Raw genomic sequence first — 14079 nt, forward strand, 5'->3', positions numbered from 1 at the left:
TGATACAGTTTGTCGATGAGCAGCATGAGAAATCTGGGGGTGAGGGGAAGGGGGAGGGGGGCTAGGAAGAAATGGGGAATAACAGAGTGTATAGCATGGCTGAATTTCTTGTAAGTGTATTGAATACATATTGAAAATATAAAATAGGCCATACCGCCATAAATTAAGTTTAACAACATTTGCAGACCATATATATATATATATATATATATATATATATATATGCAGATTTTCCTACCATGTTCTCAACCTCAGCGCTCTGTCTGACGCCCCACTGAAACATGCCGGTAAGTGTAATGGCATAAGAGAGAGCCAGACCCACTGCTCCCGGTTCCAGACCTATAACAGCAGAAAAAAATCAGCAGGCAGTTGTATTATTTTGGTATCGCTGCACTTGAACATGTTGTAATAATGAAAGCTATACACTACCGTCCCTGAGGTAAAGGCAGCCAAAGCAAATAATGGTGACAAAAACCGAACAAATCCCATCAAGACGCACTGCAAACCAGCGAGAGGTAGTCAGGAATAAGAACCAAGCTTCTGCAAACAAGCACAACCATACAAACATTGGACAAGACCTTGTGTGAAATTCCAGTTTTGAAATGAAAGAAATTCTTCAAATGTCAATCATAAGAAAGATGAATAGAAGTCAACCTTTTTTAAGTGAGATATTACAGTTATCCTCACCTGAGTGAAGGTCTTGATACTCATCAAACATCTGTTGAAACCTCTGTTGTACTTTGAAGGCACGTATGGTGCTCAGACCCTGGAGGGAAGAAGAAAGGTGGGAGAAGACCGGGCTTCGAGCTGCAAGAAATAGAAAGAAACTAATGTCAGTGGGCGAAAAAGCAAGCATTGAGAAAACCAGCGTTGGGTGTAATTGACCACGTGATGATTTTCTAACCAGTTCTGATTCCACGCAAAACCAGAGAGAAACATTTTTTTTGGGGGGGTGGGGGTGGGGGGGGGGGGCCTTGTGGCAGAAAAAAAACGATAAATATGGATATCTGTGTAATCTGGTGCAAATAGGTACAGTTACTAGACATGACACACATGTTCAACCTCTTAACAATGCAAAAAGCAATACACGTGGCCACAATCCAGCACATTCAGGCAAGTAGACATGGTCAAAATGACCTGACGTTTAAAGTGAGTATAAGGAGGGAGAGAAAGTGATTGTTTGTGTCAGACAGGCTGGTCTGTCAGAGGCAGCAAATCGATGAGGATTTTTACACGTAGCCTAGGGCTTACAGAGAATGGTCTGAATAAGAAAATCTGTCTAGTGAGAGGCACTTCTCTGGAAAAAGATGCTGTGTGGATAAAGATCAGTGGGAAAAAAATGACCTGACTGGATGGGGTTTGCAAAGAACATGTCAACAGCAGCAGAAGACCCGAGTGTCACTACGACCATGTGACAACAAGAAACTGAGGTGACATAAGATACAGGGACACGCAACAACTTAGCAATAAAGGACGGAACAAATATTTTCTGCCAAGTGAGTCGATTTCTGCAACAGTATAATTTGTCTTTAGCTAAAATAAAGCATTAATGTAATTAATGTATTTAAACACTCTCATATGCAATTTTGTAGCCACTATTTTTTATTATTTTCCCCTAAAATAACAATTTAAATAGTTTCACTTTTATTTTTACTTTTTATTTATTCCATATAAACAAAGCATATCAAGATGTAGCATAAGATCACACCTGTTTCAATTTATAGTCAACAATAGAAATCATATTACCTATACTTCTACATACGACTTATCAGTAAAGTTAAAGATAAATCAGTATCACATATAAATTGAGCTGATAACATAGACATTTACTCAGTTCTGACTTCTCTCAAGTAGTCCGATAAGACTAACAGTTAACACTAAAACAGATGTTGGCAACGAAATACATTAAAATAAAGAAAAGAAGAGAAAGAAAAAAAAATGGGGGTTGTTTAGATCTCTATTGCTTGTAGTATTGGTTTCCATCTTCTCTCAAATTTGTCTAGTTTCAGTTGTCGTCTTGCAATAGTTTTTTTCCATAAAAACAACCGTTTTTCCTCTGTCCATCCACTGTGTTATGTTTGGGGGGGGGGGGGGGGGGGGGGATTCAGCCACTTGATTGTGATAATTATCTTTGCTATCAGCAGCAGGATTTTTATCAGATCATCAAGTAATATTCCAAGTATGTATAGGGTTGGGTCAAGATGTGGCTCAATACCAAGATTTTTTTTTGATTAAAATTTTCACTGCTTTCCAAAAGTCTATGATCTTTGGGCAATCCCAGAAAATGTGAGTGAAGTCACCCACTATCCTACAATTCCTCCAGCCTAATTCTGATGTTTTACTATATTTTGAAGTGACAGTATACTTTCACTTTTAATTACAATTTCCACAAAATAACAGTAGTTGTACTTGAGTATATATTGTTAGGGCTCTTTCCATCTCCGGTTATATAAGACAAACCTAATGTGTACTCCATTAAACATGCCTGTCACTGATTGAGCTAAAAGCTTCTATTCAGTGGCCTTTTGTTTCTGTTTATTAGACATACAAAGTCATTGACAAAGCCAAAATGTTTCCTTTTGAGCTATTTAATAGAACTTTTGTTCTGTAAGAGAGAGAGTAACTGTTGGTCAATGTGCATTTAGGCCCTCAGCTCAGAATAAAATAGATGAACTAAAGCTTGCTATGGCCTTGTCATGCCCACTTGGCATTTTTCCCATTGTGTGTGATGTCGTGAACTCTCATCTCTGGAGGAAACTGCGTGTGGCCGAGCCATAGGGCACCGCCACCTTTAGCCTTTATGCTAATGACCGCAGCGTTCTTCAATGGTCTATTAGCATTCCTGTGGTCCGCCTTTGTCTCTTACCACAAATGGACATGCAGACCCCCACCCACCCAAAGGAAAAACAGAAAAATTACTGGTGGACTCCAGGCGCTTGATGTCTCTGGAGGTTTGCAGGAAGTAGCAACGCAGGATGAGAAAGACGGCGAGGAGAGGAACGACAGGAAGGAGAATCCAGGGGATGATGAGACCAGCGACGGCAACCACTCCGACAACTTGAAGAAACACCTGGCGGAGAAACAGGTGTGAACAAAATATTAACCAGACCGCAGCAAAGTCTAAATGCACTGCTGTAGCTGTGCAGGCTACTGTTGGGGGCAGCGAGGCTTATTATTTAAGGCTCAACAAGAGAAGATCTTTCAGGTATATTTGTGTGAGACCATGGCAGGCGTACAGTAAGGTAACAGCAGGCTGTGGGACCGAGCTTATGTGACTCACAGTGTGAAAGGAAAACGATCGCAGCGCTAATTCTCACTTAGTAGCAGGTGAGAATTTACCACTTGGCCACTGCAGCTCATATCCCTGGCTCTCTTGGGCTTTCCCTTCAACACTTCTGGCCTGTAAGCCTCCCCTGGCAGTGCAGCCAGCCAACAGGCATGGCCACAGTGACTGGCAGAGAGCTCTGGGAACCACACTGTGGGTGTCTGATACATCACACTCAAACCACACAGCCCTCAACAACACAGTGACTCATCACCCGTGTTAATGGCTCAGTGACACATCTAGACCAGGATACCAGATCTGCCTAAACAGGATTGGAGGCAGTGAGTCCGGCAGCTTTAAGAGCGCTCACGCATGAACTGTGTTTAGAGTATGAAATAAGCATCCAATAAAGTATCATTATGAGTGTTCAGATGATAAATACAATGGATTTTACTCAACGTGTAGTGCCATTTATCAGTCGCTTCATTAAGTTCTGAGGTAAAGTCAGCAACATGAACATTTGGACGTTGACATAATTTTCTGCATTTAGGATTTATAGACCACCACGATGGATTTAAAGTCAAGCAATCAAGATGTGCTTTAATTTGCGGGTACATCCAAACCAGGTGAACAAGAAATACAACACATTTCATTGGGGTCCTCCACCTTCTTATTAAGCTACCAAAAGTAATTAGACAAACCTATATCATACATCAAAATGTCATTTAAAAAATTGGATGGCAAATTATTGTCAGTGCTCAGCCTCAAGTCTCAAACCCATATTTTAATTCAAGAAAATATGGGAGGAAAATTAACACGACTGTGCAATTGTATGGTATAAGCAATTTGAAGTAAAATGTCATTACAGGAGTGAATTTTTAGTCTTTCTACTACTTTGATATTAATGACTTAGATCAGTGGTGTCACTTACAGGGGCCACATACAATCCAATTTGATCTTGACAGGGCCGTACATGTACAATGATAACATAATGACATGTTTCCAAATCTGCGGATCTGAAATTGTGATGATCACTCTTTCTGTTCAGGCTGGAAATAGACTGTTCATTTTACGTGATGTCATAAACCCACCCTTAAAACAATCCATGAAAATGTTAGTTTTATTTGCTAACAATTCGGTAAGTAGCATCACTCATCTCTTGGATCAAAAGTACAAACTGTAAAATGGTTCCTTCTATTGAAAAAGTCAAATTAAATTGTCATTTCTAAACGATGCAAAACCTTCTCATGGGTCAGATCAGACCCCCTGGTGGGTTCATGCCGACCACAAAACGGCATGTTTGACACCCCCACTTTAAATTGACTGCATTTATTTTAGTCTTATGGCTGTATAACTGTCCAAAAATGTTCAATATGTAAGTGCTTCTGCTCATTTCCCCAAGCCAACTTCAAATACCAACATCTTGCAGTTCATCATTACATTTTTTTTTTTTATTGTACCGGGGAGCTCATGATTGGATGGCCATACTGTGGAAGTCCTGAGGACCACTGTGATGACTCGTATGTGGGCACAAAGCTGTACTCCTTTCCATTATGGTGGTTTTTGAATTTTCTGGAATTTCATAAACGGTCTAGGAGTTGTGCTTATGTGAAACATGCATGCCAAATCCTGTCAGAGGCAACAGGATAGAGTAAGGATTAAATAAAAGATTTGAATACTTCTGTCACAAGAGGAAATAAAATCAGAATGAAGAGTCAAAAAAGACATTGCATATCTAGAAATCATATGCTTTTGCAGGGATAGAACACAATGATCACATTCTCGTCAAAATAATGTACATGTTTGTGCTATTTTTACTTCATTTTGAGCATTTTTATTCAAATATTTTAAGCAATTTTACTTCAGTAAGATGGAAAGGATTTGCCATGTGGGAGACTTACTCTACCCCTGAATATCTGTGGCCGTCACTTCTAAACTCAAAAGGATACCGTGTTGCATATTTCACTTTTGATTATTACATGATAAAAGTGAAACCTCACACCCTGAAATTAGATACATCCTAAGAGATGAATCCCAAAACGCAGAGATTAGGATCGTACTGCTACCTTCAGTGGTCTCAAACTGGCCCAGAGAGATGAAAATTTAATTTAGCACCTTAATTACGGATGTTATCTGCCACTTAAGCACACATTTAAGCATGATCACTTTCAGTGTAGTTTTATGATGAAAAGCCACTCAATTCCATTTGCAGTTCAGATAAGAGAGAATTACCAGTCTCACCATTGCTGTGGTGGAGCCCACACAATCAAACAGTAAGTCGAAGCTACTGAGCACAACTGATCCCAAGAATTTCACAGTACATAAGTTTCAATCTTAGCTTTGATGGAAGGCTACCAGACTGCAAAGTGAGATGATGGCACACGGGCCATTACGGCATGTTATCCAACCTTCCCCTGAGAGGATCAAATATTAACTGAACAAATGTCTTATCGTGTATACTGCCTTTCTTTCACTCTCCAGCTCATGACTGGTGACACAGCGACGGCGCTTATACACCTCTGCCGGTTGATTCATTTGAATTCTAATTGGGGCCATTTCAGCTGGGGCCGCGAAGGTCTGAACCGGGCCGGCTTATCTGACAGCGGGGGTCATCTGAGGGGACGGAGGAGGAACAGGAACCATTAGATAGAAGTCTTGCCTCCTCCTCCTGCTCCCATGGGCCCGCTGTCGCCAGGACCCTGTTTGATGTGATCCATTTGCGTGGTTTGGTGCTTATCGTGTCAGCATCGAGGACACCGTGGCCCCCACCCACACGACACACAGATGACTCCGATAACTGATCCTACAAGCACACACCTCCCCCCCCCCCCCCCCCCCCCAGACCAACATTCATATCGCCTATGAAACCACACAGGAACAGAAAACTCCCAAAGCCACATCCCGCCGCACATAAAAGTGGATAAAAGGATGAAAGGTTTTGTATACAAATAAAGAATTACCGCTAATAGCTCTTTAGCAGGAAAAGAAAGCTACCGCACGCATGTGATTTAGTCATTCAAGCAGACTGGGCACACTGCTGTGTCCAAAGACCATTCAGATCTCTGCTGACCCTAATTGCTTTATTTTGTCAATGATCATATCAGCGCTTTGATGTCAAAATAAATGTAGAAAATTGAAGTTAATTGCTATATTTGTGTTCGGCGATGATAGCGACTGTTGTTCCAGAGCAGAAAGTAAACACGTCCCTTTAATTAAACATCCCTCCGGACACAGAGAATCATTATGCTTTTTACAACCTCTTTTTCATCCTCCCTTTATTTACTGACAGTGTGCAATATTTGCCACTGGGAAGAAGAAAAAAAAAAGTGCAAACCAAACAGGAAATGAGGGGAGCGCACAGCAAAGACAAATTCTCAAAAGAAGTCCTCTGTCATTGCTGGAATTTTTTTTCTTTTTCACCCCACGCTTTCTGTGACAGAGCGGCACAATAACTTGCAAGGGTCAGTGGTACTGAAACAAAACAGCGCTGTTTCACTTGGGCTCTGGAACAATACAAGTGACCCAATCCATTCTGCTCTGTGTTTGGGCTTTATTTTAGCATTAAATGCCCAGATGCTGTGGCTTTTCTTTGGGAGAAATGACTGTGGACACCTCCTTCACATTTTCCCTTTCTGGGCCATTTTCACTTCATAAAGCTGCAGTCAATGTGTTTTGTGTGGGGTGAGGAGGGTCTGACACATTCTGTGGTGGTCTCAGTCCCTGTCTACATTGGTGGCTCAAGTAGTCCTAGGATTAGGCTATTGTGTGCTGTGAAAAGGTAAAAGAAGTCACTTATTTGGGCTCAGTCAAGCTGCTGATTTCCAACCCCATTTTGGAAATAAGAGAAAGGCTTTGAAATGCGCTCTCTCACTCTCTGGCCCTCTACTATAAATCACTAGTGTCCAGCAAATTCAATTCATTCAAGTCATTTCTTCTTTCTCTTTCTCTTCAAAACAAGACAAAACCATTTTCCAATTTCCCCCCCAAAAAAACAAAAAACAAAACAATTTCCACATACAAAAGTCACATAAAGCACAGAATTCATTATCTTCGTCATACTGACATGAGGTGAGATTGTAGATTAGATCGAGACTGTTGTTATGCAAGTTCCCAGGCTCAAAGAACGCTGGGCTTGGTGTGTGTGTGTGTGTGTGTGTGTGTGTGTGTGTGCGCGTGTGTGTGTGTGTGTGTGTGTGTGTGTGTGTGTGTGTGTGTGTGTGTGTGTGTGTGTGTGTGTGTGTGTGTGTGTGTGTGTGTGTGTGTGTGTGTGTGTGTGTGTGTGTGTGTGTGTGTGTGTGTGTGTCTGAGTCACAGCAGCTGAGGTGCTGGACCACAGCATCAGAGGGAGACCACACATACACACACGGGAAGCTTTTGCTGGCCAATGCTCGCCATCAAATGACCATGTGTGGTATTGCTGAGTCGCTGGTGAAGCACACCCATGTTTGCACACACACACTCACAACATGTTGTTTTCATGCGATTTTGCTTATATTCATATAGTCGGAGCGACCACGAGCAGGACAGTTCGTCTTGAGGCCTTTCACCTCACTGTGTCACTTGTATTTTCCACCTTGTGCAGGTAGACAATGGCACTGTCATAAAACAATGCCCACGTAGGATGTATGGCACAGCCTATATATTTCCACACAGTGCAGGCTTCTGTGTTTCTCAGGCTAACCTTTGTAGTGCCTGGAGCCAGAGCATTCTTCACGTCTTCTGTCACCGGCGTGGTAAAGAAGCAGAGAAAGCCGGTGAAATCCCATCCTACAGCACTCACGGTTACGTCAGCAGTTCTCATATCCCACAAAGCCACTGAAGAGGACTGACACACAATGTGCCACAATATACAGACTCACACAACGATCCACCCGCTAGTGTTTTCAGACAATAGCCATCTTTGCTCTGGGTTTGTGTGCTTCTTCAGTCCTTCTCCACTGAGTTTGTCTTACTTTACTTTTGATTTCTTTTTCTAAATCACGCTATACCAATTATTTTCTCTCTCCAGATGACCGCAGGGGTTTACTGCTGTAATTTGTAAATTCTGAGTCGGTGTTTATGCATCTTTACATGCCATTAACATTGACATGAGCAGACTAAGTCACACTTAATTGAAAGCAACTGTCAACTGGTGCCTCAGCATAAACACCCTGACAAACTGAATTTGTGTGGACAAGAAGGGTCATAAATGCAGTGCAGGACCCCACAGTTAGTGGTGTGACTTGGTCAAGAGCCTTCACACAAAATCCAGTGAAAGACCCCCATACTCACCCTTTATTGTCTTGCCATCCTCCTCTGCCCTCTCTGTGAAAATAGAGGCAACCCAGGATTTAAAGGTCAAGTCCACACAAAAGCTGACAGTCCGCAAAGCCTGAGGTGTTTTTAATTGACATTTCTGTCTTTGTCTCCTAACCATAAAGAAAGGAAAGAAAGAGCTCTTTTTTTTCTCCAATATACTAAATTACTGCTAAATGAGACCTGTGAAAAAAATCGGGCTCTGGGGTGTAACCAGGTTCCCCCGGCCTGAGGGAATCCCCTTGTTAGGCGGGTATGGGGGCAGTGCTGAAGGGCTGTGAAGTGCTTACTCCACTATAAAGGGGGAAGCTCAGGCACAAATCCATGCACAGAAGCGGCCTCTCTCCATAGAGAGAGATAAACCAGTTAGGGCATTGTTTATGAAGTTTCACTTTATTCCCTCCTGACAACCATTTAAACAATGACTATGGGGAAATGTCCCTCTGCGAATGAGCAACAATAGTCAAGATCAGGGGCTTTTCGGAGTAGCTAATACTTTGATAAAAAGAGTGAAAAATCTTCCTTCCTGAAAGCATTAAAGACTGCTTCATGAAAGACACCTGCAAACAGGAGCAGATCGTAGCACAAACAAAAGTGTTTTGTCCAGAGGATGCCAGCTTTGTCTCCTATCACAATCACCTTTCAGCTGCAGCAAAGGACTTATTGAATCTCACTCAACACATATTCAGCCTTGTTTGACAGAGCTTGCTCCTCATTTATTGAATGCTTTAAATCATTTTATCACTACTACCCATTGAGAAATAAATGAGTAGAAGAACATGGCCCTATATAAGGATTGTATAGAAAGTCGTGCAAAACAAGTCTGTTTTTTCTCATGACACTGTCCACTTTCACGGTTTTCTGTTGAACATATGGCCCTTCTACAAAGTTATTATTTTACTTTGCCCATTATTCACCATATTATCAAAATGAGGAGAACTACAGCAGACAAAAAGGTTTTGTGCGTATGATCTTTTGTGCTTTCAGCATTTAAGATGGCCTTTGTCTACTGTGAGATGGGTATCTGCCACAAACATCACTCAGGCATTGTGGAAGGGGGATTCATTTTCAGCGTGTCTTTGTTCTATTCTTTGGCCTGAACCAAGGAGCCACGCCTGCTCCTCTACCTCGAATTGTGCAGTGAACATTCCCTTCTTTGTGGTGCTAGGTGCATGAGCTGGCTCATCTCCTCAGGCTTTTTGTGGGAGATGGCTGTCACGGTGGCAGGGTGGCATTTGGTAACCTAACCTGGTTAAGAACCAGGGTGGCCCATGGGTAGCAGTCCAGTAAAACTGTAAGCATTAATAGATTTCTGCTCAGGGGGGAAAAGTCCCCGCCCCCCACCACCACCACCACCAGGTCCAGATCTGCAAACACATCATAAGCTGGCTGCTCACACTTTTCTTCTTTGACACATCAATTCCGCCCCACCCTCCTGACCTCCTCACTGTTTTCCCTTCACATCTCACCCATCGTCATGTGGTCTTATTTCCTCTTTGGTGGCTTTCTCTCTCCAAATCACTTGCTTAGGCTCCATACACATTCCCTGAAGATGCCACTTCTGTTGTGTCACACAGAGGGAGCCACGCCCTCAGCCTATGTGCACACTTTTATTAAATCTGTGCAGGCGCTGGGCCGCGCTAGCGGGTAATCCTACAGTAATTGTTTCCAGATTAGGGGACCCGGACCACAAAGCAGGTTTAGCCAGGCATGAAATGGCCTCCCCATGCTGCAGCGCCAGCGACCAAACCTGCCGAGGTGAGACTCACCTGGATAAAGTCCACAAACGTCCATGGAAGCAGAGAGTCCAGGTAACCAATGTCCTTCGAAAACCTGTTGAGGATTCTTCCTGAGAAACAACACAAAAGAAAAGATTAAGCAGGAATAGAGTAAATATCTTTATAATAGAATCACATTTTAGTTGAACATGTCATGAAGATGTTGTCCTGTTTGTATATAAAAAAAAAATATGAATACAATGAAGTGAGCTGGAAAGAAAGGTTATTTTGAGTGTTTGTTAAGAAATGTAAGTTGAAGTTCTGAAATATATTCTGAGAACAAGATATCCTAATCAAATAAGGATATAATTAATCCCTTAGCTTTTCTGCACCCATAAAAACCAATACTTTGTTTGTTTCAATTTCCATCAATCTCTCCTGAGTATTGAACAACTGTTAGCAAAGTCTCCCCAGATACAATAGAACAAAGCTTAGGCCTTGAGTGTGATATCAGATGGAAAACACAGGCGTATCTAGATTAAACAATGAATCATTATTTGTCTAGCATTTAATAAAGACTGCCCTACTCCTGGTTGAATACGTGAGGGAACCTTTTGTTGGGAAACAAAGGTGCAACAGAAGCTGCGTACCTGCTTTTATGTTCTGACTGGCCGTGTCGGTGACGTTAATTGAGTTGCCTCCAATCTGCTCAGGTGTTCATTATTTTTAGCTGCTCTGCAGGTGCTGTAGCAGCCCTTTATTGTTACTCCTTTTAGGAACTTTGCCCCCCTATTCTGATCCCACAGCACATAAGATTGCGCTTCAGCGGCTTTCACACACTGTTTACTGCAAGGTCAGTGATAGCCAATCCCCACACTACACTTCCTAAAGATAGGCAAGACAGAAAGGCTTTTACTATCTCTGTCCCTGAAGGGGAGCCACGAGACTCTCAGAGGCAGACGAGTATCAAAGCAGTGCCAGCTACAACTGGGCTCATGTTAAGAGGCTCAAACCAGTGGTAATTGTTCTGCGTGTGAGCCTACTCTGTTGTTTCCCTGTCAAAGTGTTGAAAATGATGTTATAATGTGGTGTCATGCACTTAAGAGACAATCGTTTCTTACCTTGAGACATTGCTAAGCAAACAACGTCTGTCATATAAGAATATAAATGAGAATATAAATGAGGGTACAAGCCCTGATAAAAAAGGAAACTAACCATACAAGCATGCAGATGAGTTTATCTCGGTCCACAGAATGAGCCATTGCTCAGGGTGGGACTTGGTAGAAGTGCAGGGAGGGGAACGGCTAAGCGGCACGCTGGCAGAATGTGGTGGTATGGCACTCCGGAGGCGTGGTGGGGCCAGGGCACCACTGACCTAAAAGTTGCCTCCCAGCGTCTGTGTCGGTCCTACGGAGGAGGGCCCTGTAATCACCTCTCTCCACGGCCGTAAGCAGCTTACAGCTTTATCCAAAATGCCGCTCCCGCCTAAAAACATGCATGCAGACAAGGCCGGGCTCCCCATAACAGCCATTGCATAAACCCAGCCAGAGCATTATTCCCCGCAAACAACCCAGCAATGCTCCAAATCAGTACTGATTCAAAGTCAAGTGGCGTAAGCATGTTGTACACTTGGAGGCAGACTAATCTTATTCACAGTGTGAGTGCCCCTTTAGCATACAGACATCCCGAGGGGAGGGTTCATGCAAGGGGGTAGAGCTGCTGCTATACACTGTAGCATATCGCAGCTTTAGTCTGGGAATGGGGGGAGTACATGTCAAACTGTGTTTGTGAAAGATCCAATAATATTTTATGTAATTTTACTGTCTAAGCCATAGATGACCCAAATTCATGCATATCTGACAAACAATGCCAATAAGAAAAGGATAGGTTTCTCCGGGTTACATCATACCATGGTTGGAGGGTGTTAGAGCAGAAAACATCAGTCAGCTATCAGCTGTTTGACAGGCGGCTCAGTTAACAGACAGTTTCAGAGGAGATGAAGTAAAGACCTTTCTCCATCCTGCATAGACTATAGAAGGGATACATTACAGTGATGCAGTTACACAAAGACATTCACTGCATGGAAATGCCTATGAGGTAAGATCGGCATGGGACAATGGCTTCAATCACTCTGGGTGGTTGTCAACAATATCACCTATTGTGTTGAGAGGGGTATAGACGTTTCAGGATATCAGCAGCATTAGTATCAAACAATTTCTTATGCTTTAAGACTCCAGGGGTGATTTGCACCACTTTTCAGGCTGAGGAAATATCAAGCCCTCCCAACTAAGGTGGCCTCTTAGGTGGAGATATTAGGTGAGCAGGGCCCCCAATCACACTTAAAGAAGTGGAACAGTGGGGTCCGGCGAGAGCAGGGCGTGTGGCAAATCGCTGTTCCCTGTAAACATCAAGATAAGGGGACGACTCAGAGCCGCTCCATGTGTGGGCCCCAGTGCAGTTGGAGGGGCCTTTCAGTAAGGCAAGTGTGATAATGAAAGAATACTGGGGAGGGGGCTGCCAAGGCTGGAGGTGGCACAGCTCACCTGCACTTCCATGAAGGGCCCAGAGGCCTGGGGCAGCCTCCCACCGCCGGCGCCTTGCTGCCAATACTAATACATTCTAAATCCATTCTCTTCGCTCACACCGCCAGACTCCTGCAATCTCCTCTCCTTCCCTTTCATGCAATTAAATAGTGGAAGTGCCGAGTGAGGGGGAGCCCTATCAGCCATACTGCACACACACACACGGCTCCATCTCCACATTCAATTTACACACTTCGATATCATCATCCTCTCTGCAGTACTCCCTTCACTTCACTCTTAACACTCTTGCATTCCAGATCTGAAATACAGACATTAAAAACATTGCCTCTGTAGACACAATTAGAATCTCACATCACTGACTACAGAGGATCTAATGTTCCCTGTGTCAACAGCAACTGAGTGACACCTGGCTCTGCGATGGTCCACTATGCTGATGTGAAAGAGGGACAGTACGTGTGTTTGTGCGCGTGCGTGTGCGTGTGTGTGTGTGTGTGTGTGTGTGTGTGTGTGTGTGTGTGTGTGTGTGTGTGTGTGTGTGTGTGTGTGTGTGTGTTGACTGAGACTCCACTCCTTGACTGTGCTGATGAGCTGCAGCCCTGGCCTGCAGTCTCTGAGGGGATTAGCCCACTCAATGACACTAAATTACAGGGATCAACATCAGCTCAACACATCCACCGCTGTCTGCGCTGCTCTAACTGGATCACATTTGGATGAACAGCTGTAATAAGATTGTACATATCACTGAAAATGAGAAATATTAATAATTAAAGTTATATAAATTTTGAAAAAAAAAATAAAATAGGAAGATTGTCTTTATATCCATTCCATCTGGTCATTTTAAAACTTATCAGCCAGTATTGTTACAAAATAAAAAGGTTTTCTATCACCGAAACTTGGAAGTCTCCACACAGCACAAAAGATAACACACGGATTCAAACACAGCACGGTGGCATTCAGTGGCAGATACAGACGGGCTATAATACCATTCCATCAATCATAATTCACCACAGTTGTAGTCTATTGTTATAAACCACATTCACAGAATAACAAATAAGACCTTTGTTCAGCGATGCTTGAAATGGTAACCTTTAACTCTGAGGACGGCTATCAAACACCGGGCCTGTTCAGCAACAGCGCCGCACCTATCACTTACACATGTAAACAGTTGTCAAATCCTTAGCAGCACATGGGCACACAGTTACAAATGACTCACACTTATGGCAAGACGGGATGTGAAAGCAGTGATGAAACTGGCAGT

At 43.0% G+C, this 14079-nt stretch overlaps 1 protein-coding gene across 1 annotated transcript in view; it reads right to left on the bottom strand.

The window, feature by feature from the left end:
* Positions 1 to 14079, bottom strand: part of LOC308118670 (ATP-binding cassette sub-family C member 4-like) — a 38125-nt gene that overhangs the window by 12520 nt on the left and 11526 nt on the right. The window contains exons 21-25 of the mRNA XM_080478180.1: positions 10330 to 10409; positions 2920 to 3070; positions 688 to 807; positions 430 to 540; positions 239 to 339 (exon numbers count right to left, since the gene is read on the bottom strand). Of these exons, the coding sequence (XP_080334306.1) occupies positions 239 to 339; positions 430 to 540; positions 688 to 807; positions 2920 to 3070; positions 10330 to 10409 (563 nt within the window). The remainder of the gene's footprint in view (positions 1 to 238; positions 340 to 429; positions 541 to 687; positions 808 to 2919; positions 3071 to 10329; positions 10410 to 14079) is intronic.

Source organism: Lipophrys pholis (genome assembly GCF_963383615.2).
Source record: "Lipophrys pholis genome assembly, chromosome: 13".
NCBI classification, from domain to species: Eukaryota; Metazoa; Chordata; class Actinopteri; order Blenniiformes; family Blenniidae; genus Lipophrys; species Lipophrys pholis.